Source organism: Dermacentor andersoni, chromosome 8, assembly GCF_023375885.2.
Source record: "Dermacentor andersoni chromosome 8, qqDerAnde1_hic_scaffold, whole genome shotgun sequence".
In the NCBI taxonomy this organism is placed as follows: domain Eukaryota; kingdom Metazoa; phylum Arthropoda; class Arachnida; order Ixodida; family Ixodidae; genus Dermacentor; species Dermacentor andersoni.
Window position 1 is genome coordinate 77,035,358 of NC_092821.1, and position 26,440 is coordinate 77,061,797.

The window sequence follows — 26,440 nt, forward strand, 5'->3', positions numbered from 1 at the left end:
AGAGTCATCTGAGAGCAGTTCGGCCGGATGAATTTCTTTCTAAAAAGAGGCTTAAGACCCAAGCCCACCAGTCAAGTAATGTGGAATATTGAACAGGGCGGCGCTATGTCTTCTAACATCATTAATTTTGTGCTGCTACTACATTCCCAAAATAACCAATCATTGTTCTGCTCAGACAATCCATCGTACGATAAAGGTGAAGCCCGGGTGACATAATTTTATGCTAGATGTGGTGATATTGGATGTTGTAATTTATTGTGGCGTCGACGCTTCTTTAGAAACATCCAAACACGGCAAAACGTCCACATTATTTGAGGATATCGAACCGAAACCCATACCTTTGAATTTAGTTTACTGTCTAAAAAACCAAGCAAATGTTTTTATTGTGACAACAGTTATATGTACCGTTAAGAAATGCTTTTCCTGCAAACTAACAATTTCGTCGATCTTGATATAAGCCGAAGCCCATGATCTTCTAGTCACGGCATTCACATAAAAACAATGCCCAAATCTCGCCCTTGGTCGAATACTACATGCCATGTCGAACTGTGGTGATGTGTGGAAAGAAAAAAAAGTCAGTTTTAAAGTGATGCATCATTATGACATGTGACACCTTTCGACCACGGTGGATATGCGCCAGCTATCAAAGGTACCAAGGTAGTAATGCGCAAATGGCAAAGATTGAGAGCACTACTTTCGCATGCCGTGCTACAGTGCAGCATTAAAGATATCATTTTAGAGCGTGGCCAATAGTACTGCATTAGAATTCCCTACGAATTGAAAAGGAAACCACGTTCCCGACTCTGGCATTGCAATTTATGTAATCCGAGGAGTGTTGAAACTATCAGCTCATTTCAATAATAACGAAATGTTCTTAACAGTTGTGTTCTTCCTAAGATGAGACCTAGACATGGCCGCTTTTAGACTTTGTTTCTTTCTGTTAGCAAGGAGCACATGCGGCAAAGCCAATGCGAAATTAATTAGGTGACCTGGGTCCTATGGCCATTATCATGTTGCATATGCAGGGTAAGTGCCGGAACCATCCACCGTACTTTCGATGTTCACAATATATTCTGATGTTGATGCAATATAATATGGTGGTCAAGTTATTAGTGCAAGGGGAAACCACTATAAATAATATGTAATCTAGAGATACCTCTGAAGGAAGATGGAGCCTTGATGCGGTAACCTGTGATCCAACAACAAATGTCGCTGGATCAAGCGCTTTTCTGATTGAACTCAGCTTCTCACAACGGATGTTAAAGCGACATCCCTTGTTCTGCCATATTTCATTCCTAGAATTAACATTTTTCCAATCCTCACACCATCCTGCCCGTGCCTAACAAGTGGATAGGCTACAATCATATTAAGTCCTCAGAATATAATATCCTGGCTAATAAAAATGCGTGTGTGTTTGATTACGAGTGGCAACCACTGTGGCGGTTTTTCTTTTCTTAACTACGTGGTTGGAGGTTACGCTGATGTTGATGACCCAGCATGGCCACGGCCATGAGAATGATGGGGAATTTTCTAGCCTCTAACGACGACCAGAAGCGGGACAGAGCAAACCCAGTGTCCATCTGTTATCTGCTACAGATCGCCGTAAATTCAAATAAATTATTAATAAGCGTACATGCGTAGAAGCCTGAAGCAGCAATGAAAAGGTCCGTACTCACCGAGAAAAGCCAGAAGCGTGATCAATATTAGAGACAGGAGCACGCCGTTTACCAGCAAACAACACGCTAGCAGGAATACCGATCGCCGGTCATCATGGTCGCGTTCGCTGTGAATAGGAGCAGAAGGCGATTTTTTGAACTTCCTACTCGGCAGCTGTCCTCTTGTCTACAGAGATCAAGTCAATGCTTGAGGTAGGTGGTGAACAATATAGGCACGAGACGTAGGCGGCGCTAATTTCATCTTGAACGTTTTTAATAGTCGCGTTGACTATAGTCATTCTTTCGGTATTTCCTCGGCAAAATTAAAGCACACGTTATCTCTGAGAAAGTTCCAATTGCGCGTTGATTGCTGTAAATTACGTTTGCATGTTTTTTTTTTAAATATTTATGTGGTTTAAGGAATGTGGTAGCAAATTTCTAAACATCCCTTGCTTTTTCATTATAGGGCTCAACGCGAATGGACGAGGCCAGGGAATAATGTGACCATCACAAATTTTCATTTTTGCCTCCCGTACGAATTAGTTACAGAAACTGGCGATCAAAAACAGCAAAAGATGTCAACATCAAAATAAAATATATAGATATCAGCTGTGGAAACACCAGATGGTGCATGGGCACGATTAAAAAATGTCGGTTTAGGTAAAATGACGCATAAATAGGAAAAGCCATTTCTCTATTTGAGGACTACGTATATTTCCAGCGCTTTACTACGCTTGTGATAGGTGAAATTTTGTATATGGGTTAACTGAAAAAAATAATGTGGAACATACGTGTACCACTGAATATACACATTGGGCCATCTCTCAGTGGCCGCCAATCTAGTGTTCTTTGCTCGAGAAACAAGGCAATTGATTAAGAACGTGGTGGCTGCTTTTTTATAAAGTGTCGAATACAGCGCTTGTGCCGACTATCGTGCACTTGTGCTCTAGCTGCTAACAAGAATGTGTAAAATATATTTTATGTGTCCCTAAACTTCCATCTATACTCATAATCAACAATAATAGTGATAAATTTGGAAGGTCATACAACTTTCACTTGAAATCGACGAGAGACAAAGTCTTCCTTAGCGAGATAGAAGACTCACGTAAGGTGCACGTGAATGTCGCCATTTGAATAATTTCAAGCTACTATGCTATGGCTAATTATTCGAGCTGTCGTTTCCAGCTTCGATGTGCTACCACTCTCACAGCGTGGATTAGAGAACAATTTGTTTCACTGCATTATCTGGGGAATGGGCCCACAATTTGAGACTGCACAATCATCCGAATCGGCTTCTATGTTTAGACGGCACTACTGAGCTGCAGCCTGCAGCCCACATGCGGCTGCACAATGTTCCGACACCTGCACTGACGTAGTGTTCTTGACACGTATCCGGACCCGCCTTGCTTCGGTGCTGTTCGCGTTTGGATGGAGCTCCGCGGCCGGTGTTCACACAACACGCGGGGTTATGTTTCCACTAAACGAGGAACACCCTGCAGCAACTGCCCCACTGCAGGTACTGTTCTAGCCACCCTTGCACGGCTACTACGCGTGCGAAAACAGCGACACCGGCTGGGTCTGCAGAGTCGGCATAGGCTGTTACAATTTCTTCAAACAAGCAAACCATCTCCCTTGAACACCCTCCAGGATTGGCTCAGTTGCATTGGCACTGCACAGCTGAACACGAGGTTGTGGATCAACTCCCGGCCGTGGCAGCCGCATTTTATGTCGGCAAAATGCAAGACGCCCGTGTACCACGCAGCTGGCGCCTATTAAAAAAGTCGCAGATTCCCCCCGAAAGGCAAAGAATCGATTGCAACAGCAAATGAGTAGACAGGTATAAGAAGAAGTGATATATATATATATATATTGTCCCCACGCAAATAGGAACATATCGGGCTCGATCAGCGCGGACACACGTTGTCAAAGTGCTTGCGTGAGCAAGGGCGGCAGATGCAGCGAGTGAAGTCACCTTCGTGCCGTTTATCGCTTCAACGCAAATGCAGTGGCGAAAATCCAGTACGCGCTACACTATGAGCAGTCTGCAGATCACTTTCAAGATACGGCGCGCGTGAGTGCGCGCAGCCGCGCAATGTACGCAGTTGGTGGCAGAGAAGATGGCTACCTCCTCCCTCCCGCCTCCCGCTTTCCTCCCTTTCACGAAATACGCAGTTGCTGCCGAAGCACAACGCCGGCTCCTGCCTTGCACCCGTCTGCCCTTCCATCTCCTCATGGCCTTTCGTGCGACGGAAGACGGCGCGTTTGCTCTCTGCCTACCTACTCCTGGCCGATAATTTTTTTTTGACTCCGGCTTGGAGCACGGCGTATGCGACACATCGTCTGTGCTTGTCTTCTTTGAAGGTTTTTGATGTCAACTTGGGTCCCTATTATGCACCAGCAGGTGCTCACCACACTACAAGACGAATAACTTTCCTCAATTTTATCCGAGGGTGAACGGTATTCAGCCCCCGTCTCCACGGGCCCTCTAGAACAGCAATTCGAAGATTTAGCAGGAGAGCTGCAAATGCGCTCTATTCCAGCCGCTTTTCAGAGAACGCCTTTCACGCCAACGCTTTAGCGATCTGCGCAAGGGATTCACCGGGTGGGCTCCACTCTTGAACTTGACCATGTGCCACTGAGTGTGCAGAAAGCGAGGGAACATTCTTCAGCGTTACCAGGCACCGGAGCGTCTCGCTTCTCGCCTCGGAGACCACGCACGGACTTCTTGGAGGCGCCACTAGATGGCGCAGTAATTGCACAAACAAGCGGGAGAGGAGCTCGGTTACCTCATGACGCGGTTCTCCGCGTTCGCATCCACTGACACGTCATGCATTTCGGATGACATGGGAAGGGATCGCGGTGATGCCACTGAATTGCACCAGGAGTACCTAGAGAAGCGCGAAAGAGGAGTCTGGATGCAAAACACGTTTCAACTGTGGAAATAAGCGCGCCATATTGCCGACGGTTATCGTGACAAGGGTTCTGACTGATTATTTTGGCCCGAGGCCTTATAATGCAGCTTCTACCGTGCATGAAACTTCGCAATAGGAGCACGAACACGCCTAGAGGAAATTCTCCACCTGCAGTTCAAATTCTGACGTAAACAGGAATCGTATAGCTAATGTGAGTAATCTTCTTCATTAAACGTATTAAACTTAACCAGTCGGAATTTTCATTTGTAATAACTGGCGATGCCGAAAATCGCGTGCAGTGTTCAAGTAATTTACATTCTAATACAACGCGCCAAGAGCTTCAACGCACTGGTTTGCGCGCGTGATGTTCTTAAGGATGTTGTTTTCCCCTTACTTAGCCTTCCGTCCTTAACCCGATGTTTACAGTATCGATGGACTGCGCTAGCATTGCTCTGTTTCTATCCTACCTTGAATTAATTTTAGTTAAGTTTTCATTACAGATATGTGTATAATATGTATATATTTATCCCGAAAATCATAGTAACGAATGGTCCGAAGGGCACATGACCAGTAGCACATATTGGCCCTTTCTTAGGCGGCACTATCTCTTGGATTGGCCAAAGAAAGAGAATGTTGCCTGATACGAAAAAGTCGTTACTCGTTCGGAAAGGCTTTGTCTTTTAAAATTAGGTCAATAACCATAGATTCCACACTGCGCAATACAAACTTACCCACACACTATATGAAATGACAAACAGTGCTTTATAATAATGCCTTTCAGTTGCCTGTATTTACCACCTTAGAATTTTTTTTCAAATGTGACCTTGTCTTTCTAAACTTGAGCGAAGAAAAGCAGTATCACTTTTTTTATGCTGTTAATACCATATAAGGAAATGAAAGAAATACCACATTTTACTCATAAAGATGAATCCGGGACGAGCTCGCCCAGTAGGTTCTTACCGTTGTGTTATTTCTGGAAGTGAAAGAGCAGAGCAACTTGGCTATCTAGATGTGTATGAGTTGAAGAATGGGCTTTTTACTTAGGGCTATGCACATGGGCCCGTCAGAGATGTGCTTCGTAACAAATCACGTGCACACTACGATGTAAGGATTATTTGGTAATTTCTATTAGAATACATCCGTTAGACAGGATACCAATAAGCTATCGCAGGAGACGAAAGATCTGATCAAGAAACGCCAATGTATGAAAGCCTCTAACCCTACAGCTAGAATAGAACTGGCAGAACTTTCGAAGTTAATCAACAAGCGTAAGACAGCTGACATAAGGAAGTATAACATGGATAGAATTGAACAAGCTCTCAGGAACGGAGGAAGCCTAAAAGCAGTGAAGAAGAAACTAGGAATTGGCAAGAATCAGATGTATGCGTTAAGAGACAAAGCCGGCAATATCATTACTAATATGGATGAGATAGTTCAAGTGGCTGAGGAGTTCTATAGAGATTTATACAGTACGAGTGGCACCCACGATGATAATGGAAGAGAGAATAATCTAGAGGAATTCGATATCCCAGAAGTAATGCCGGAAGAAGTAAAGAAAGCCTTGGGAGCTATACAAAGGGGGAAGGCAGCTGGGGAGGATCAGGTAACAGCAGATTTGCTGAAGGATGGTGGGCAGATTGTTCTAGAAAAACTGGCCAGCCTCTATACGCAATGCCTCAAGACCTCGAGCGTACCGGAATCTTGGAAGAACGCTAACATAATCCTAATCCATAAGAAAGGCGACGCCAAAGACTTGAAAAATTATAGACCGATCAGCTTACTGTCCGTTGCCTACAAAGTATTTACTAAGGTAATTGCAAATAGAATCCGGAACACCTTAGACTTCCGTCAACCAAAGGACCAGGCAGGCTTCCGTAAAGGCTACTCAACAATAGATCATATTCACACTATCAATCAGGTGATAGAGAAATGTGCGGAATATAACCAACCATTATATATAGCTTTCATTGATTACGAGAAAGCGTTTGATTCAGTCGAAACCTCAGCAGTCATGGAGGCATTGCGGAATCAGGGTGTAGACGAGCCGTATGTAAAAATACTGAAAGATATCTATAGCGGCTCCACAGCCACTGTACTCCTCCATAAAGAAAGCAACAAAATCCCAATAAAGAAAGGCGTCAGGCAGGGAGATACGATCTCTCCAATGCTATTCACAGCGTGTTTACAGGAGGTATTCAGAGACCTGGATTGGGAAGAATTGGGGATAAGAGTAAATGGAGAATACCTTAGTAACTTGCGCTTCGCTGATGATATTGCCTTGCTTAGTAACTCAGGGGACCAACTGCAATGCATGCTCACTGATCTGGAGAGGCAGAGCAGAAGGGTGGGACTAAAAATGAATCTGCAGAAAACTAAAGTAATGTTTAACAGTCTCGGAAGGGAACAGCAGTTTACGATAGGTAGCGAGGCACTGGAAGTGGTAAGAGAATACATCTACTTAGGACAGGTAGTGACTGCTGATCCAGATCATGAGAGTGAAATAATCAGAAGAATAAGAATGGGCTGGGGTGCGTTTGGCAGGCATTCGCAGATCATGAACAGCAGGTTGCCATTATCCCTCAAGAGAAAAGTGTATAACAGCTGTGTCTTACCAGTACTCACGTACGGGGCAGAAACCTGGAGGCTTACGAAAAGGGTTCTACTTAAATTGAGGACGACGCAACGAGCTATGGAAAGAAAAATGATAGGTGTAACGTTAAGGGATAAGAAAAGAGCAGATTGGGTGAGGGAACAAACGCGCGTTAATGACATCTTAGTTGAAATCAAGAAAAAGAAATGGGCATGGGCAGGACATGTAATGAGGAGGGAAGATAACCGATGGTCATTAAGGGTTACGGACTGGATTCCGAGGGAAGGGAAGCGTAGCAGGGGGCGACAGAAAGTTAGGTGGGCAGATGAGATTAGGAAGTTTGGAGGGTCAACATGGCCACAATTAGTACATGACCGGGGTAGTTGGAGAAGTATGGGAGAGGCCTTTGCCCTGCAGTGGGCGTAATCAGGCTGATGATGATGATGATGATGATGATGATGATGATGATGATTAGAATACAATATGAGGTATTTTCTGTGAGAATGTATAAGTAGACGCAAATCTTGGCAAATGCTTATCTTCTATGAAGTGAGTATATTTGAGTAAAAAATAACTGATAGTCTATATTTATTGATATGACTGCGTCGCTGTGTGAAAAGCCAAGCACGTGTGATTGTTATTTATAATCATATAGCGTGCAAACAGAAAGAAGGCTGGTGTCACGTTTCTCTCCTTCATACTTTTAAGGTACGTCTCAAGACAGCTATACTCCACGCAACACCTGGTATATTAAGTATAGTCTTGTTGTGCCGAGTTTGCGTGCTTATTCATTCGCACAGAAAAGTTCATGGAGTTCAGCGGCCTCACATATGCTCATGAATATCCTTCAATTATGCTAATATTGCAGGAGCAACCTCAAATAAGCTTACGCAAAAGAGGGGTAATTGGATCTTATAACGACAGAAAGCTGAGCTAGTTGGTAAGGATTCATTATGCAAAATAGAAGTGAGGCGTGCAGACAGGACACAAGAGTAGTGAAGTGGAAGAAGTTCGTGTTGTCCACTTCTCTACTCTTGTGTCCTGTCTGCACGCCTCACTTCTATTTTGCATAATGGGTAATTGGATATCGCTTTCCGAGGCCTTGGTACTGCAGTGGCCGTAAAGACAGGCTGATGATGATGACCATAATGGTTCCTATAAGGGGCTATGTAGTAATTTGTCGTGAATAGCAATACAGTATTTCCAATAAAAAAACAAGCTAAATATCTATTACGGTCTCATGTTTAAAGGAAAGGCTAGAAACGGCATAAACGAGCTACGTCGTACGGATTCGTTGCTACGGGTAGCACAGTATAAAAGGTACGCTATAAACGCCAGTATCTACATTCGCGTTTTTCGTCCACCACAGTTTCCACCAGCTGTAGGCTGCCTTTGGCTATGCAGGAACCACATGCGCAATTTTAAATCACACACGTTGCGATGAAAGTGCACGTCGCAGCAGTGTGTTAAAGCGAATTTTTTTAGCATCAAGAACCTGTCTCCTGAATTTATACTGGAAGCAAAAAATACATCCAGACCGCCTTCTGCGTTTTGGCGCAGATTTACGATAACAAAGACAGTTGTATATTCTTCTCGAGTAAAGAATTTGAGAGAAAAATGGTACAATTGAATTTTACAAATCCACGCTCGCTGAATGGAAATGTTGCAGAGAAATAACATTTTGGTTATACTCAAATCTTGACACTATGTCAAAAGTGTGGCTTCGACTTTCAGTTCAGTATTACCATACTGTTGGTGTCGTTCAGCGGAGCCAATCGCGTAAAATTGTAAAGTGGACCAACTTGTGGTACCGTCGCACTTGATAGTCACATATTGGATGCGAAGCGAGTACTGATACAATAAGGCATTCCCACTCGGGAAAGCAAAACCTACCTGTGTTCACTTGCGATGCATCTAGAAAAAAAAAGGAATGCAAACGATAGTCGTAAATGAAATTCCTCTAACATGCCTCTTAATTTGCTTATTAAAGTGCCTCCTTACGGGGACAGTTTTTTTTTTAATTTATCTCATACTATATCTCTGTAGGCCTCTTGTTTCAGCATACTAAAATACATCTTAACAAACTGCAGTATCTTGCTGTGGTCATGTACCGTAAACTATATTTTTCTTCAGAAAACGTGCGCTTGTATAGCTTTGCTTCCTGCTACATATCCTGCCGCGTCAGGCCGACTCTCGGATCTTGCTAACAATGCAACCGGAATGTCACCAAACCATTCAGGGAAGAATGAAGTACGTAAGACTTCGTTATATAATTGCAGTGATGAGTGATGAACGTAAAAAATGTCGTCAATTATTGACAATTGCTACGGATGCCCGTGTTACCTATATAAATTATTATTAGGTGAGGCCGTGATCATGCCTGGCGACGTATTAAGTGAGGTTCGGGGTTTACACGGCGCAACTTCTCAATATTAAGCCAGAAACCTCAGATGGCTGATGGGTCGAAAACTCCGACTACCGTCCAGCGTTAACGCAACAAAGCTCAAGCGCACCCGACAGTAAGCTATCAATTTCTTCTTCAGCAACAAAGCTGGATTATATCTGCTTGCGTTGAACGGACACCCTTCAAAATCATCAGCGTGGCCACAAAAAAAGTGAGCGCGTGCTTTTTCCGGTTTTGTTCTTATTTGCCAAGCAATGTCTACGTGTCTTATGATGTTTGCAGGAGTACAAGTACCCCTGCGAGAAGCGGAAACGTTTTTTTGTTGTTGAAAGTTAGCGCTGCGTGTTTGTCTGATCTGCCTTCCCGTGTCCCTCTCATTCAGCCTGGGCTACAAGAAAGTATAAGGCACCATATGTACAAGCCCCCGTGGCTAGCCTCGTGTATTGATGTGCTAAAATAAAAAAAGAATTATTCAGTGAACTTGCGTGTTTGTTCTGATGCTTTTCATACACTTGCCACGACCGCTGTAACGTGCCTATAACCACGCAGAAGCCATTCCGATGTCTACGTGGCCGAGCAAGAGTAAGGAGAAAAATAACAGGAGAGAAAACAATAGGAAGTAACAAAGCACTCGAATGAGTGTGTCAAAGTAATTTCATAAACGAGAAGAAATGGGGAAATCCAGCAAACACTGACACCAAGGACAACATAGGGCAAATTACTTGTGCTTAATAAATGAAATAAAGAAACTTGAAATTATTGGAAGTGAAAGTAGATGAAACAACAACTTGCCGCATGTGGGCAACCATCCCACAACCTTCGCATTTCGCGTAGGATGCTTCACCAATTGAGCTACCGTGGTGCCACTTTCCGATCCACTTTCTTGGCTATTTATGTTTGCTAGTAGAACCTGGGAGTGTAATTCGAGAGTATTTGATGAATCTATCGTGAGCGCGTAGAGTTTTGCCCTCGTCCTCTTTATCATGTCTTAAAGTTACCGTTATCCTTTATGAATTAGTTACATATATCTTGTCTGATTAGGGACCACGGAGTATCAGTTCACTTAGGCAGCGAAAATAAACATGAATGAACCTGACTGTGTTGCATATCTTGTTTACTCGGAGAAACGAAAAATTTTGAAGTATAAGAAGATGACAGAAGTCCCCCTTTAAAACGTAGAAATTTATCACGATATTCCTGCAGCGCAATGCAAAACACAAACCAAAAAGAAATTACGGGCAAATTGATGCATATAATTTATTAGGTGCATACGTGGACGATCGTTAAGTCTAAGTGCACTTTCAAAACATTTAGGCAAGGGATTAATTGCCACATACTGAGAGCTTGTAGTTTTTTTGGAAAATATGTCAAGTAGATATATATATATTGCTGTCTAAACGTTAGGTTTTCTCAAATAACTTAGGCTGCTTCAAGCGAGGAGTTTGCTATACATAAGTGCCTCATTAGGGCACTGAATATGACAAACCTTTGACGCTTTGACGCTTCAATTTTTATGAGTTTTGCTATTAATCACACAAGCATACTGCTGAAATTTATTCTAGGAACTTATATCGTAGATAAAAGCCCCCATGTTTATCTTCAGCCCCCTTTCGCTTGTTTCAAAAATAAATTTGTGAGATGGTTCAGGATGAACATCGTTGAATGCAGATATTTCGAATTACGAAAACATTCATAAACGATTTGTACAGAGAGAGTTACTTCAAATGATGAAAATGCGTGTTGAAGCAACGGACAGTGGAATTTATATTTTTTTAGGATGTTCGAAAAATTCATGCAGGTCGAAGCGCACCCCAAGGCTGGTAAAATTTAGCAAATAGCAGTTCCTTCGTCCAGGGGAGTACATTGAGGGTGGCTCCTTCTCAGCATGATGCCAAATGGCTTATCTGCAAAAGTATTCAGAAGGCACGTCCTATTGGGTGCGCCGTGAAGTGCAAGGACACTTTCTGCGTCTAGAAAAGCGGAAATGATAAGGGAGATTGAAATTGTCTGCCCAAGAATAAGACGCCCAAAAATGTTTTATCGAATATTTTTTTCACGTCACGCCGCCTGTCTTTCTACGTCCGAAGGCCTACCAATTAGGTATCTTGGCTTCGTATTTTACCTACGAAGCTTCCAGCTTACCCCAACAGCAGTGTTTGTTTACCAACCTAGGTAGTGCATTTTTATTCACAATTCATAGTGCCAGCCAGTGCATATGATAACACTCTTAGCAGACGTTTTTGGTAGCTCTCACGTCTAGAACGAAGCTTCGCCTGTCTTCTGAGGATCTCTATGCAACCCTGATTGAGTCAGCGTTCATGCTCCAAGAGAGACACATGCAAGCTTTAAACTTGTGTGCACTTTCCAACGGATTGCTGAAGCTCGAAAGTGAGTTTCTATGCAATTGCAGCCAAGAGATACAGCACAGGGGTGTTCACAGGAAAGTAATCCATAAGGCTGCCACAAAGGCATGACAAGCGTAGAAAGAAGCATTGCAATGCAATTTTGTCACTTGGAAAGCTTAAACTAAACACTAAAGTGTACAGCAGCAATTGTAATTACGTAACTAAATATTATTGGCCCGGTCCCGGAGAGGGAATATCTGTCACCACACATGGAGCTTAACAGAGAAGAAGCCATCGTACTACGCCGACTTGACAAGCACAAATACCTCCTCGGCAATCTACTACACGCAGTCAACCCTTAAACATTACCAAAGGACTGCCAATTCTGCAATACACCAGAAACCCTTCACCACATGGTCTGGGAATGCAAAAATAACACGCGGACACAGTCCATACAAGCAGCCAAGCGAATCAGTGGGACGCACAGCTGGCAAGCCCTAAAACCACGGACCAACTACGGCTGATGAACTGGGACAGGCTATCAGCACAGGGCCACGTCTATCAGAAATACAGTGGCCGCCCACCTTCAGCATCAAGAGCTTGGTCTCCGAGATCAACTTTATTCACTCACACGTCCTCCGGTGCACCTGACATTCACGCGAGTAATTTATCCACGTTCACACCGATTTTATAGCGCATGTCTATATAAGGAAGTTTAAAGGAATAGACATATAAGTCAGTATCGATGTTTGTACATTTTGAAATTGACATGTAGACCAAAAAATAACTCTCATCAATTTTTGTCTTCAGTTTCCTTTCTTAGACAAAGCGACACCACGACACAACCTCCCATTGTCGAACCCCCTCCGTGGTCTGAGAGCTTGGCGTAAAATAAACTGCCGCCGCATTGCCGTCTTCCCTGACTGGGCATATGTGTACCTCACGATCAGTTAGGTAATAACTTCAAGAGCAAGGGTGACATGGACCACTTTACCGCGTCGCATAACCAAGATTCCTTTAATGCCGCTGCTATGTCACATAACGGTCGCGCTGCAAGGCGCATTTCGCGGCGCTGCTGCGCAATCATGTAAATAAAACGAATAATTTGACAACCGTTGTTTCGCATAACATGGTCTTTTGAAATGCAGAAACACGGAAACGGACTGTTACGACTATCACTTTATCTTCCTCATGTATACTTATGACGTAATCAAGGTAACTATATAGGCAATTGATGAAACTAGTTAATTTATTGCGATTATTTAATGTAAAGAATTCATTTCATCTAGAATTATCTTATTAGGCGAAATAATTGCTTTTTCGACTGTTTACTTGTCTTGCAAATGATGTGTGCATGGGAAGATAAATAATAAATAGTAAAGTGACCCGACCAACTTTCTAGGCTCCTTTTAGGTGTTTGAGCTACAAAAACGCTATTTCTTTCGCGGGTTCTGAGCCTATGAAGAGAAAATGATTTAACATTATTTTGTTTGTTGCTCAAGAACCAATTCATAGAAAGCATCCATACATTAGCTAAACAGAGCGAGGTGCCCAAATTCAGGGACGACAGTGACAATACTATACAACTAGTTAATGCGTAACCATGAAGAAACTCAGTTTATTAATTAAATTGCTAGGCCAGCTAAGTATATTATGCTTGCGCAGGTGGGTTATAAGGCTGGTTTTCGTGGACTAGTTCTGTCAACTAAGAAGTAACGATAAGATTTCTTAATTAAATAAAAGACAATCGAATTTCAGGGGAACGTCGCTTCATTTGTCAAGGAAACACGCATTTGGCTTCAGAGATAATCATGGTAAAATTTTACGCTCCCTACGCTCATTTTGCGTTCAGAGGAGTAAATCACAACACAACAACGCACCACGCCAATGACAAGTCTTCTTTTTGGAAGCCTAAAGGACGAGAACCCATGTGTTATCTGCTCTACCTGTCTTCTATACAGGCGTGCAATACAGAATCAGCTGCGTCATCAAGGGTGGAGGGGGGGGGGGTGATTATTTCTGTTCAACCACTTCTCTGTTAATACAAAATGAGCCTTGTGAAGGTCAAGTTTCATAATATATGATTGGCGCACAAACACTCTGGAAGTGTAAAATTAAATGTCGGTGTTCTAGAATACGAATTAGAATCGCGAAATTAGGAAAGTTTACTGGCTTTTGCGCCGATGTATTAGCTACCTCTACTTTTTCGCTAAAGTTTTTCCACTAAGCAACTGAACCACCAAATACCAACGAGTTTCATTGCTAGCATGGTCTGTTTATTCAAGTTACTGAAAATTTTAATTTGAAGCCCGGCAAATAATGATATATATATATATATATATATATATATATATATATATATATATATAATAAAGTTGATCTCGGAGACCAAGCTCTTGATGCTGAAGGTGGGCGGCCACTGTATATATATATATATATATATATATATATATATATATATATATATATATATATATATATATATATATATATACACAGTGAACTAGACGCGCATATAAGGCGATTTATTGACGATGTAATGACCCGGGCTTTCTGATGAAACTCTGATGAAATACTGAAATTATGTACAAATTATGCTGACAAATGAGTCTGCGCTGTAAGGCCTGTGTGAAGACTCGTAATGTTATGAAATTATTTTAGGTTCAATTAAGTATTACAGGAAACCAAAACATGAGATCACTGTAACTAGCAATGTTTTCAACAAACCTATGAAATCACTCACCGATTCGTTGCTAATCTAATCACTAAAAATGCCTTTGTGTTGCTTTAATGTGGATACTTACCTTCTGCAAATGCAAAGCTCGGCTCATCCGTATGGTTACCAAAAAGGATAGTATCATTTCATCAAGACGAGCTCATGGCACACATTTTCTGGAGCACGAGACATGACAGTTGGAATTTTCGTTTCCTCTACAGGAGGAAAATGTGAGTTGTGTACGAGTTTGGTAACTAATATATTATATGTTTAATATTAAGAAGCTTCCATTTGCTGAAATACAAGCGCGAAGCCTTTGAAACAAAAAGAAAAGATTTGTAATATTTTAGAAAATACTGTGAAATGATAGGTGATGTTAAGGAAAGATGTAAGTAGGCGAGAAAAAACCTTAAAACTAGAGCGATGCGCAATAATTTCCTCTACGCCAATTGCATTGCACAAGAGTTGCATTCGTGAACACATGATTCATGGATCATTTGAAATCAAATATTTATAGCGATTCCAGAAACGGGAAGGACGCTGTCGAGCACCATTTACTTCGTTTTTGTGTACAAGCCATTTCTTGCTCGAATAGTTTGCCTCTTTTCTATTTCCAGAAGTTTCAATTCTTGGGCCTGCTGTATTGTTCATGCTAGAATCGTAGAGTTAATTTTCATTCTCGTAGTTAAATCAGTAGTGTCATGTTTCATCTTTATGAGCCTCCAGACTAAGCTGTGGTCAGAAATATTTAGCTTCTTTCTCGCCCGCCCATGGTTTTCTGTCACAACTATGACAAAAAATAATGGTTGCACAGGCAGCGGTTGAACGAGCCTTAAGAAATTTGTGAGTGGTTTAGAAAGGTGTTTAGAAACTGTTTATAAATAAAAATTGTTTAGAAACCTTAGATTGAAGCGTTAATTTCGTGCTAACATCTGCCTATTTCATTTCTTTTTGCCGCCAAATACTAGAGAGCGAGTGTAAAGTGATGATAGGAAGCGGCGACTCGAGGTGTTCAGGCTGAGGACATATGTCTCCATGGTTAGTATATTTTTCAGCTCCGAATAAACTAGTGCATTGGAAGATTTGCAGATTTTCTTTCGCTTTGCCACCAAAGCTGTTTTGGGGCGAAGTATCACAAATATGGTGCACTGCACAAATTTGCTAGGCACGTTAAACTGCACGTAACAAAATTCACTGGCTATTGGCTTTGGTGTTTGTGCTATCATTTGAGACTGTTCTTGTGGTTTTGCAAAGCGCCATTATATTTGAAAAGCAGCATTGATAGGCTCGAACACGCCGGTTCGAGCGCTGGCAGCGGCGGGCGCATTTCGAAGAGGGCGGAATGCCGAAATTTCCGGTGTTTAATGTTAATCCGGAGTGCGCCATTGCGCGTCGCCTCTTAAACATGATGGTAGTGTTGGCAAATCTAACAATGGAAATTATTATTATATTCGAGAAGTTCTCTGAATCATGTGTAACTTATATGGAACATTTTAAATACTTTTTAAGGGCCATTTTTTTAATCACTCTTGCTAATCAATGCAAGGACACGGTCTCCTATTCAATATACAAGCATTTAATTACCTGATTACCTGAGCATTCTGATCTGTTATGTCGTTAGCAGGCATGGTCACTAATAAGATTTTGTCAACCGGTTTGACATTGAGCTAACAGGCATGTCTGTTACCTATTTTGTCTTTTGATTAGTAACGTTATTTCTGATTCTTTTGTTTAGTTCTTCATTTATTGCACGAGCCATGACGATTACTTACCCGAGCTAGAGTACGATTACAGCACAAGCGAGAACGCGCTCGTTGTGCATCTTAGAAAACAGAAAGCGTTCTATTCCATGCATTACATAAAACATTGCTACGTAACGTTGAACTATGTAGGCAACGAACGAAGGTGCACCGTAACAATGGGGCTCGTCTTCACGAGCACTCTAATGCATCGCATTAACACTAATATACATCAAGAGTGAAAGACAACTGCTGAGAAAAGAGAACCGGGCATGACATCTAAAGACGCACTCCATTATAACATTTTTTTGAAAGATTGAGTTTTCAACGGGATGTTGGGTATGTTGCTTAATTATTATTTCAGTCTTCTCAATCACACGCTTCCGAAATGTACATTCATTCGAAGCCGTTCAAGTTCCATCAAATTGAACAGATAATATTTCACTCATTCATATAAACTAATGGTTCGGGCACTCAAAGGCATTAGAAATATCTAGTTGAGTCGTGCTTCCTACCACCTGCAACTGATGGCATATTCACAAAACCAATACATGTGTATTTCTTGGTAATGTGAGCGGCAACGCACAAGCCGTGAACTTGACGGCGTTTTGCCTTCATCAACCTTAAATTTTGAAGGTTTGGATAACAATAAGTCCTCGCCTCCACTTACAATCACTGGCACTTAACCGCATTGACCTCCATTCACACTCACCTCACAGGCACTCACTCCACCACTCCTCCACTCACAAACACTGGCACTCACTCCCACTCACCTCCAAGCACACTCACTGGTACTCACTCGAACTCACGCCTTTGAAATGAGTTGGAATTAGTGTGATTGAGCGAACTCATGAATGAGTGTGCCGACCTATGCCCGGTATATAAAGCAAGTATCATGCCGGAAGCCAGATGAACGTACGTGAGTTTCACATCCGAAAATCGCCTGAAAATGTGATCTGATATATCTAGGGTACACAATATGGAAGGTCGCTGGTCGCCCTTGCCAACTGCATGAACGAGACTTTGAGGAGGGAATGTCTGCAAATTGATCACATGCTCTCGTTTCTTCTCTAAGCCTTTGGGTGCTGGGTTCCGAGTGAGACCACGAAGTAGGCGGGGCTTTCAGGCCAATGACATCACCTGTATTGTTATCCATTTCAGTCCACAACAAGTATGACACGCATATTTGAAGAAATAAAAGCAAGATTCAGAGTTTCGGTAACAAGACTGTCAAATTTGCTAACGAGATTATTTTGATATGAAAATTAAGCCATGTTACACTAAATGCACATGCCCGCAAAGTCTAGGTGTGGCTTCTGAGATCCGCCGCGAGCTGGTGCGCGCGAAAACTGAGAATTTATTCCTACCGTGAAGCAAGCATTCCTGGGGCAACGCGGTTTCGAATCGGGCTGCCGTCTAGTAAGAACCGCTTTGGCGCCGCCTCCGTTCCAACCCCCGTCAAATGATAACGTGAAATAAAGTGAGGAGAATATCGCTTTCCTTAAACTGCATTTTTAGCTCTACTTTCTTTGTCGGCTTCTTCCTTGTATATTCTAGCTCTCTCTTTTGTCGCCCGCCACTCACACACGTATAGAGGCATATCTATGCCAGTGTGCATGAGTGTTGGCCTATTATATAAACACGTATGTACGTGTATATGGGAGTCTACAAAGATAGCGGGGGAGAATAATCCAAAGAAGAGAGCCCTGCGCAATCGTTAACGGCAACCTACTCCTCATTCGATATTCCTCACTGGCAATGGCTCAGGCAAAAAAAAAGTGACCTTCCGTATGAAACAGAAAATGAAAGCGTTTACTTACTGACTGAGTAGTCGAGCTCACCTGAAAAGCCAAAGAAACAAAGAGCGTTGCGAATTAGATATCAAGTATCTTGTTTAACAAGTACCACTAGAGCTTCGCTCGATTTCAACACCAAAACACCTACGCGCCAAGCTCTCTCGAACTTTTCTCCCTTTGTGGCTACATCGGGGAAACTTGTGAACTTGTTTCCAGAGCAATACCTGTTAATATATCGTATTGCCTATAGCCAGTTATAAAATCTTTTGTCCAGAACCTCTACTAAGGAGTTAGAAGTGCGTGATTCGGATATGGCTCCGTTTGTTTTGCTAACATACAGAATCTGATACAGCGTTCTCCTATATAAAAATAAAATAGAACAATAAGGCTTGTTCTATTGAACTTCTGCTTAGGTCATTTGGAAGTTGGTATAAACAAAAAAGGGAAGTCCCTAGAACAGCAGGCTGTCACGCAGTGGTAAACATATTCAGCGTGTAATAGAGAGTTCGATAGAACCAATCAGCTGCACTAACAGCTTCATTGTAGTAACACAGGGAAGTGAGCAACGTCTTGAAACAGTTCCGCCTGAAAGGGAGTACCGATTGCGATAGCAAATTAGGAGATAGCTGTACGAAATAAGGATAGTAGTTTTATCGGCCGTATAAAGTTGTTAACATTCGCTCACAACTAAACAAACAATGATAGAATGCGCAAGCGTGACTCAACCAGGACGTAGAAAGAAACAGAAACACGGAGAGAGTGCTCTCTTCGCGTGTCTGCTTCTTTCTACATCTTTGTTCAGTCGCGCTTACACAATCATGGATTCACAGTCATGGATTCAAAGAAACTAGCTCGTCAACGTGCTTTAACTAAATAAACCAGCCTCGTGTCAGGCGCGCACAAGTAAACATGAACGCACATGGCTCGATGTCAGCGGAAACTGTCTGTGAAAAGGCTGAAGTTACGAGACGCGGCAGCAGCCGCGAGCCAATTAAGCTCCGTGCATCTGTCGCTCCACGTCATACTAAACGTCGAATGCACAACGCATACGAAGCCACAGGCACTACGCGCAATCTGCAAACATCGCAGATCGCTTTGAAAATGAGGACCACGCGGGCGCGCACTTTAGCCACGTCGCAGACCACTATCAAGACACACAAGCGCCGGCAACGCGTCCCTACGGCGTCCACCAAAGGCGTCTACTACAGCGTCCGTGATTAGCATGGCCCACGCCATAGTACACGCCGCAGTTGTCTCCACTCTGAACGGAGCGGAGGCAGGGGAGGACATCTAGGCACCCTAGCAGGAGCCGGAGAAGAACGCCCAGTCCCCCTCGCCTCATCTCCCGGTCTCGCGCGCCACTGGACAGGGCACGAATCCAGGCCGCCGTCCTCGCTCGCGCACGCGACTTCGAGCCGCGTTCGTCGGCTCACTCTCACACGCTTTCACTCATACACAAACTCAGGGCGACAGCAGAAATGCGCATGGAGTGTCCATATAGTTGCTATCGCAATTAGAAGATACCATTAGGCGTATGTGCATGTACCAAAAAGATTTTTAGAGCGAAGCAAGATAGAGCTAGGGCGAATGCGCCGGCCACGGACAACCCGTAAGATGGCTCATTGGCGCCGAACGGGCTCGTGCCACTGCTCACGCGTTCGGCATCGTCGTCTCCTCCCACAGCTGGCTCCGTTGCCGTTCATCATTCCAGCGTCGTACGGAACGGCCACGAGTGCTTCGTACGCCCGAAGAATAGCGAAAACGGGCGCTCCATATTCTGCTTTGTTGGCGGTATTTTCTGGCGTAGCGTCTATTGGCGTCGTCGCGTGAACGGCTGCACAGACCGTGCAGCCACCCGAGCGGCACACCAACCCGCACTGATTGGTCGGAGCTCATCGAGCCGCTTCCGGCGGCAGGGGCGCGACCTGCTCAGATGTTCCTTTACGCCGAGCGACGCTGGGTGACGAAACGCCAGAAAACATCGGAAAAACGCTGCATGGCGGTCTTTACGAGGAACGACTCCGAGAGCAGCGGCGGAAAGGCGACCGTCGGCGTCGCTCTGGCTGCGACGCGGCGCGCAAGCGTTTATATCGCGCCGCAGACCCAGCGGTACGTCAGCTTGCTTCAGCTGCATCGGCTATACTTCAACAACGCCAAGGGAGATCGAACCTTCTACTACGTCCGAGAGAACCTAGACCGCGACCTGCTGGACGAATTCGGGCGGCAAGATATAACCACCACGTTCGAACCGTCACCAAAGCTTGTGCGCCTAGACTCGTCAAACTGTTAAATTTGGCTGATGTTTAAATATCGTAAACCTAGTTATCGCGAGCGAGAGGTCTGTTTGGCTTGGTTTTACAAAGACTATGCAAAGATGTTTCATTAAAATTAGGCGACAGTCTTTCAGAAACATAACACACTCTGCCGAAGCGGTTACCCGTGAAGTCGTGGTGAAACCTGGCCGTCGCAGTCGAGCTTGCCGGAAGCCGAAGGGTGTGGTTTGTCAAACGTTCGTTGTGGCTGCCCTTACTTGTATCTACGGCTTCGTGTTCTCCTTGTGTTCGTGTTGCTGGCAGCTGCAGTAGCTGCGATCTTGGCACGCTTCGGCACTTGGTAAGCTCATCCTGCTAATGTGGCCTCCCTTTGCTCCGGTTTTTCAGTAGGCAACTTTGCTGTTGCTTGATATTTCGCAGCTTTGCCTTCTCGCTGTATCGACTAGATGACTGAGTTCAGCCTGTAGCTTGCGCTTAAGCGCACGGACTGACGGCTCAACCGGCGCGCCATCCATGGCGAGACTGAGCGACCAAGCGGCGGCAACGCAGTGGTTGGACCCATTGCCAAGTTACGTGGTGGCGCCTCGGCGACGCTCCTAGCGAGCGCAGCTGCAACACCTCTTCACTGCGGATCGTGTGGCGTGACGTCACGACTGCCACGTTTGCTTTCTGGCGGCTCAAGATAATCGCGACACGAAGAACGACCTTGGGAGAGATGGCGTAGAAGAGTTTTCGCTCTAATATACCTTCTCAGTGGCTGCTCTGAACGTCAGGTCGGTGCATCTGCACGCGGTGGACGTGTCTCTCCGACACATGAACCGACTTCTTCATTCATGTCTAGGGCTACACCGGCGCCGCGTTGGACCGCCTAGTCGACTAACAAGCGCGCGCAGTTGCCATATACGTGAGGAACGACGCAGTCACCCCCGACGTCCCCACGTTTCATCCACCACCCACCGGCGTCTTGTGCGGCGTCTTGTGCCGACGTGCGCGGTGTAAAGACCGGCGTCCGGACCGTCGTTGCCACCATGTACAGTCGCGTTCATAAATTATTAGGCCGTGCGAGCCCGTGGCCGTGTGCATGCGCGAGCCATCTGGCGGCTCGGTGCCTGCTGTTGAGAGTATCACAGTACGCATACGCGTCCATCCTATCTCACTGGTCTGTGTGCTCGCTCGCTGCGCACCGGCGCGCTGGCCAATTATCGTAATTTGCGTTCGTTGCCACCAGGGGTGCGATCGGAGATCTTTGTCCGTTTCGCTTTCTGTCCAGCTGCTGCAACGTCACAAAGTGGCAGTATGTAAAATTTGTGACAAGGCAGGGAGAGAGCTAGCTGCCAATTGGCAAGCAGTGAACTCCCCGGACGGCAAAGGTCCGGAGAGGTTGTCGTTGTTTTTGGTGACGTCAAAATAACGACATGCTCTTGTCCATCATTTCAATTACGAGCACTTCGTCTGCTAAGAGCAGAACACAACTAGGGATGTGAAGCTCGAACGGTAATCCGCTCGGCAACGAGACGGGCTTCGCATGGCACGAATGGTTCACCGCCTGCTGATTGGCTACACTCTCACTCCCGTTCTCACAAATTTTGCATACTGCAACTTTCGGACGTACAGCAACTGAACAGAGCGCGTCGATAACGTCGAAAACAGCGCCGAGATCTAGCGCGTCCGGCGCGTCGAAAACAGCGCCGAGGTCGGACCAAGGGGATTGAAGGTGCCGCGCCGCTGCTCCGCGAACAACACTACTGACGGCGGCAGCCACCAATTCCTGTGAACGGCGCGCTCGCGCGTGCGCAGCGAGCGAGCGAGCGAGCAGCCCAGCGAGATAGTGTGGATGCGCAAGCGCGCTGCGACACTCTCGACAGCAGGCACCGAGCCGCCGGACAGCGCACGCATGCCCGCGGCCACGGCCTCGCATGATCTCCAAATTTATGAACGCGACTGTACGTTCGACCTGCCCCTTCCAAGCATGACGTAGCCGACTTTATGAACGCGCACTTTGGATGGTTGCTCGGTCCGGCTGATGAAGATCAACCTCCCGTCCTCGTCATTGGCAACTTCAACGTGGACGTGTCGCAGGCAGATGGCAATTATCTGCCCTCGTTCATGCTCGAACTGCTGGGGCTACAGTGCTACAGAAATCCCAAGGCGTGAACGACCACGAGCCGCTCGTGTGGGCTTAACTTTCGCCAAGGACCTGTCCATCTTCTTCACTGAACCCTTGGCCGTCTACGGTAGTGACCACAAAGCCATAGTAAAGCGTGAAATATTAAACAACACCAAAATAGTTATGTATCCTTGGGTTGTACATATAGATGTACCATTTGTAAGCGTCGATGGTCACCCACCTTTACAGAGTGGACTGGCTGCCAAATTTATTTATTTTTTACTTTGACATATCACATGCGAAGATAATAAACAAGCGAATAGAGATTCGCCATTAGGATGGTTACAAAAATCGCAAGCTCCAGTTATACCGCGAAGTGCGTGGTTTTAATTTTATGGATCAGAGCATGAAAAAGAACACTTGAACGAAATATGTCAAATCTATCGGCAAACCTCAATTCCGTGTTCACGTTGCGTCCTCAAATGTATTTAGTAGCAAGACGAAACTTCCTACGAGGCATCAGTCTCATTTCACTAAACGAGAGATGCACACACTTGGTCTGAAGATCGCATCCTACTGCGCATTTCCTGCACGTTCACCACATGTTCAAGCTTGGTGTGTAAAAACGACAACAGTTTTCTACGGACGCTAAATGAGCGTCCAGAGAGCGGTAACTGTAAGCATTGTCATTCAAGAACATTTGTATACAAATCACTCATTCGCTTTACCGCATGTGAAAGGCCCGTTCGTGCTAACCGTAGAAGGCGTCACTGTTCCAATGAACACTACTAGGACTTCTGTATCACCTGCAGGTGCACTGTTATCCAAACATGCTATATTTAACAAAGCATAATAATTCAATGTAAGAAAATGGGCATTTACCCGAGCACTCGCAACCCTGCGGTTTGGTTGATGCCCTTACATCATTACAATCATTGTAATCATTACAAGCATGACAGAAGGCTGCAAAATGGGCGACGAATCTCCTCACCCATATTTAGGCTCCAGCAGCTGACTGCGTCGCGACGCGTCTAAGGAATATTCGCAACGAGAGGCGACCCACCGGGCAGCAGCAGGGACAGTCTTCTACTGCTACCACGAGGCTGCAGCGCTCGTGCAACCCTCACATATAAAGGGAAACCAACCTACATATTGCCACCTGGTGTTTTCAGCCAGCGAACAGTCAGCATTGCGTGCCCAACAAAACGACGAAGAAGTTGACGAAGTCAAAGGGTGCACGCAGCGGTCCAAGGCTTGTCGCTCGCTTGTCCTGGTCCTGGTCCAAGGCCTGTTCTTGCCTGACTGTTCTTGCCTCGCAGGGTTTCGGCCAAGAATTGAGTAGCTGTTATTTTTTTTCTTCTATCGCTTGTCAACAGTTCAGCTAGTCTCATTATTATTTAGCTAATCAGACCATGCAGATGTCCTTTTCTTCGCCAGGGCCAGGGGCATTCCCCTGGTCCGCTTCTCTTCCTCCGCAGGAGTTACCTGTGGATCTGTTTCTACAAAACGGCATCACATCAGTTCCTGTGGCTCTCGTTCCAACCAATAACGGAGTCATACGGATGAAGAATCCGAAAGCGATTCAGGCGGAATTGCGATCGGTGACGGCCCATTTCCAGAACATCACTGAGGTCCGCCAGTTTGGAAGAGGTGGAGTCCTCTGCTTTTCGGCAGACCAGTCCTGTGTACAAGACCTGTTAAACTGTTCGCTGTTTGCCGCCAATCCGGTGAGCGCATTTATTCCTCCCCACTTGGCATGTGTGAAAGGGCTTGTCCGCGGCGTCGACGTGAACATGACACCGACAGAGGTATTAGAGATGCTTTCACCCGCGGGTGTAATTTCAGTTTATCAGTGTGGACGTGTGGTCGAGAAAAACAGGATCCCTACTGAGTCGATCATAGCCACATTTGCAGGGACAAATCGACCCTCAGAGATAAAGGCATGGCCTCTAATCTACAGAGTGGAACCTCTGTCCCCTCGTCCCCTCCAATGTGTGAAATGCTGGCGCTACGGACACACGGTAAAAGGATGTAGATCTGCTTCCAGGTGCCGAATTTGTGGACAAGAGCACAATGCTAGCGAGTGTAGGAGCAAGGAAGAAAGGTGCTGCCTCTGCAATGACGCGCACTCTGCTGATTATTCTAATTGCTCAGCCAAGGCACGGGAAATTGAAATTCTGGAAATCGTTGAACGAAGACGTTGTTCACGTAGAGAAGCCGTAGCGGAAATTCATTCCAGGACACAGGGTTACGCCGGCGTCACAGCCCGCCAGGTGACAGCAACGGATACGTCTCTTTCACATTCTATTGCTAATGCCATTGAAAGGGCAATGGAAAAATCTATGGAGCGCCTAGCTGGAAACCTTTTGAGTCCCTGACACAAATTCTAACTAGCCAGATGGCGCACATATTTGGAACAACAACAGCAGTTGGTATAACTTCTCGAACTACTGAGTGTCAACGTACTTCAAACGAGGAAGTAACCGCCAATTTCACGTCGCAAGATGCCCAAATTGTAATCCCACCTGTCGCTGTTAACGAGACCCAATGCACAGGCTCCAACGATAACACAGAGGGCGCAGAGGAAATGGACATGGATCCTCGATCGTTAAAACGATGTAGGTCCCCTTTGTCTAAAAAAGCTACGACTCTAACTCAGGCAAAGACAAAAAAGTATCAGAAAGACAGCCTTACAAAGGAAGATTTATTAAAGGAAAACATTTTAGGTAAGGCAGTTACTGAGTCCATACTTACGCAACCATAGGTCTCCTCAAAATTCTTCATTGGAATTGCCGATCAATTTACTCCGCAGCAACAGATTTATTGTATCTATCATCGAAATTTTCCCCGGATATTATTGCTTTGCAAGAAACATGGCTTTCAGCTCATCAATGTTTCCAATTGGCTAACTATCGCTCTTTCCGACTGGACCGTCCATCGAAGGGCGGAGGTTTAGCTTTCTTCATCAATAACAGAATTAGCCTTAAAGCAAAGATTTCATATAAACATATGTCCCCCGAAAGCGAAATTTTCGCATTAGATATAACTATACCAGGGTGTCTACCTTTCTCTTTAGTAAACGTATACTTTCCGGCGGGTGTACAGAACACTCGATGTTTGAATTCAGCAGTGACTTCATGGTGTAAGGACAAAATTCTGGTTGGAGATTTCAACTCCCATCACACGTGCTGGGGTTTTCGAACTGACCAATGTGGCAAACGCTTGTGGGATTGGATAATAGATAATAATCTGACTTGCCTGAACTCTAGAATTCCTACATATATTTGTAAACAGTCCCGCTCCGCATTGGATTTAAGTTTTGTAAGTTCGTCCTTCACTAACTCATCCTGGACAGCCTTGGACTGTGCAACCAACCGTGACCACTTTCCAATAATGGTTGAAATTGCTTGCCCGATTTTGCCATCGTGCTCCCAGGTACGCGTATTTGTAGATTATAATAAATTTAAATCCGATCTTAAGGTACATTTGGCTTCTCATTCCGAAGAGCAGGAAGACACCAAGGCTATGAAACTTTGTGCGGTAATTAAAAGAACATACAAAAAGGCTGAATTCAGTGTTACATCTGCAAAGCAAACATCTTATAACCCTTGGTGGAATGCAGACTGCACGCGAGACCACCGACGCCGACAGGCAGCTTGGAAGCAGCTCCTCTACAACCTGTGCCCCAAAAATTGGTCTGATTACAAGTTTTATGCTGCTGTCTTTAAACGTACAGTTGCTAAAGCTAAAGAGGATTATGATAGGAAACACTATGATTTCCTTTCTAAATCTAAAAACAAAAAACCGCTGTTTAGGTATATGAGATCTCGGAAAATTCTGCCATCGCCAGCTAATATTGATTATGTCAATCTGTCTCCCGATGAAATGAGAAAATCTCTCGAA

General features: G+C 44.7%; 1 protein-coding gene across 5 annotated transcripts in view; it reads right to left on the bottom strand.

Annotated features, from left to right (window-relative positions):
* Positions 1-23,566, bottom strand: part of LOC126538696 (uncharacterized) — a 98,710-nt gene extending 75,144 nt beyond the window's left edge. For 4 of the 5 annotated variants that reach the window (XM_055074952.2, XM_055074951.2, XM_055074950.2 and 1 more), the window contains exons 1-2: positions 19,812-20,016; positions 18,182-18,202 (exon numbers count right to left, since the gene is read on the bottom strand). In XM_055074952.2, the coding sequence (XP_054930927.1) occupies positions 18,182-18,202; positions 19,812-19,863 (73 nt within the window). In that variant the 5' untranslated portion in view covers positions 19,864-20,016. Of the gene's footprint in view, positions 1-18,181; positions 18,203-19,811; positions 20,017-23,528 lie in introns of those variants that run through there. The other variant, XM_055074949.2, reaches the window with a different exon arrangement.
* Positions 23,567-26,440: the final 2,874 nt, after the last annotated feature.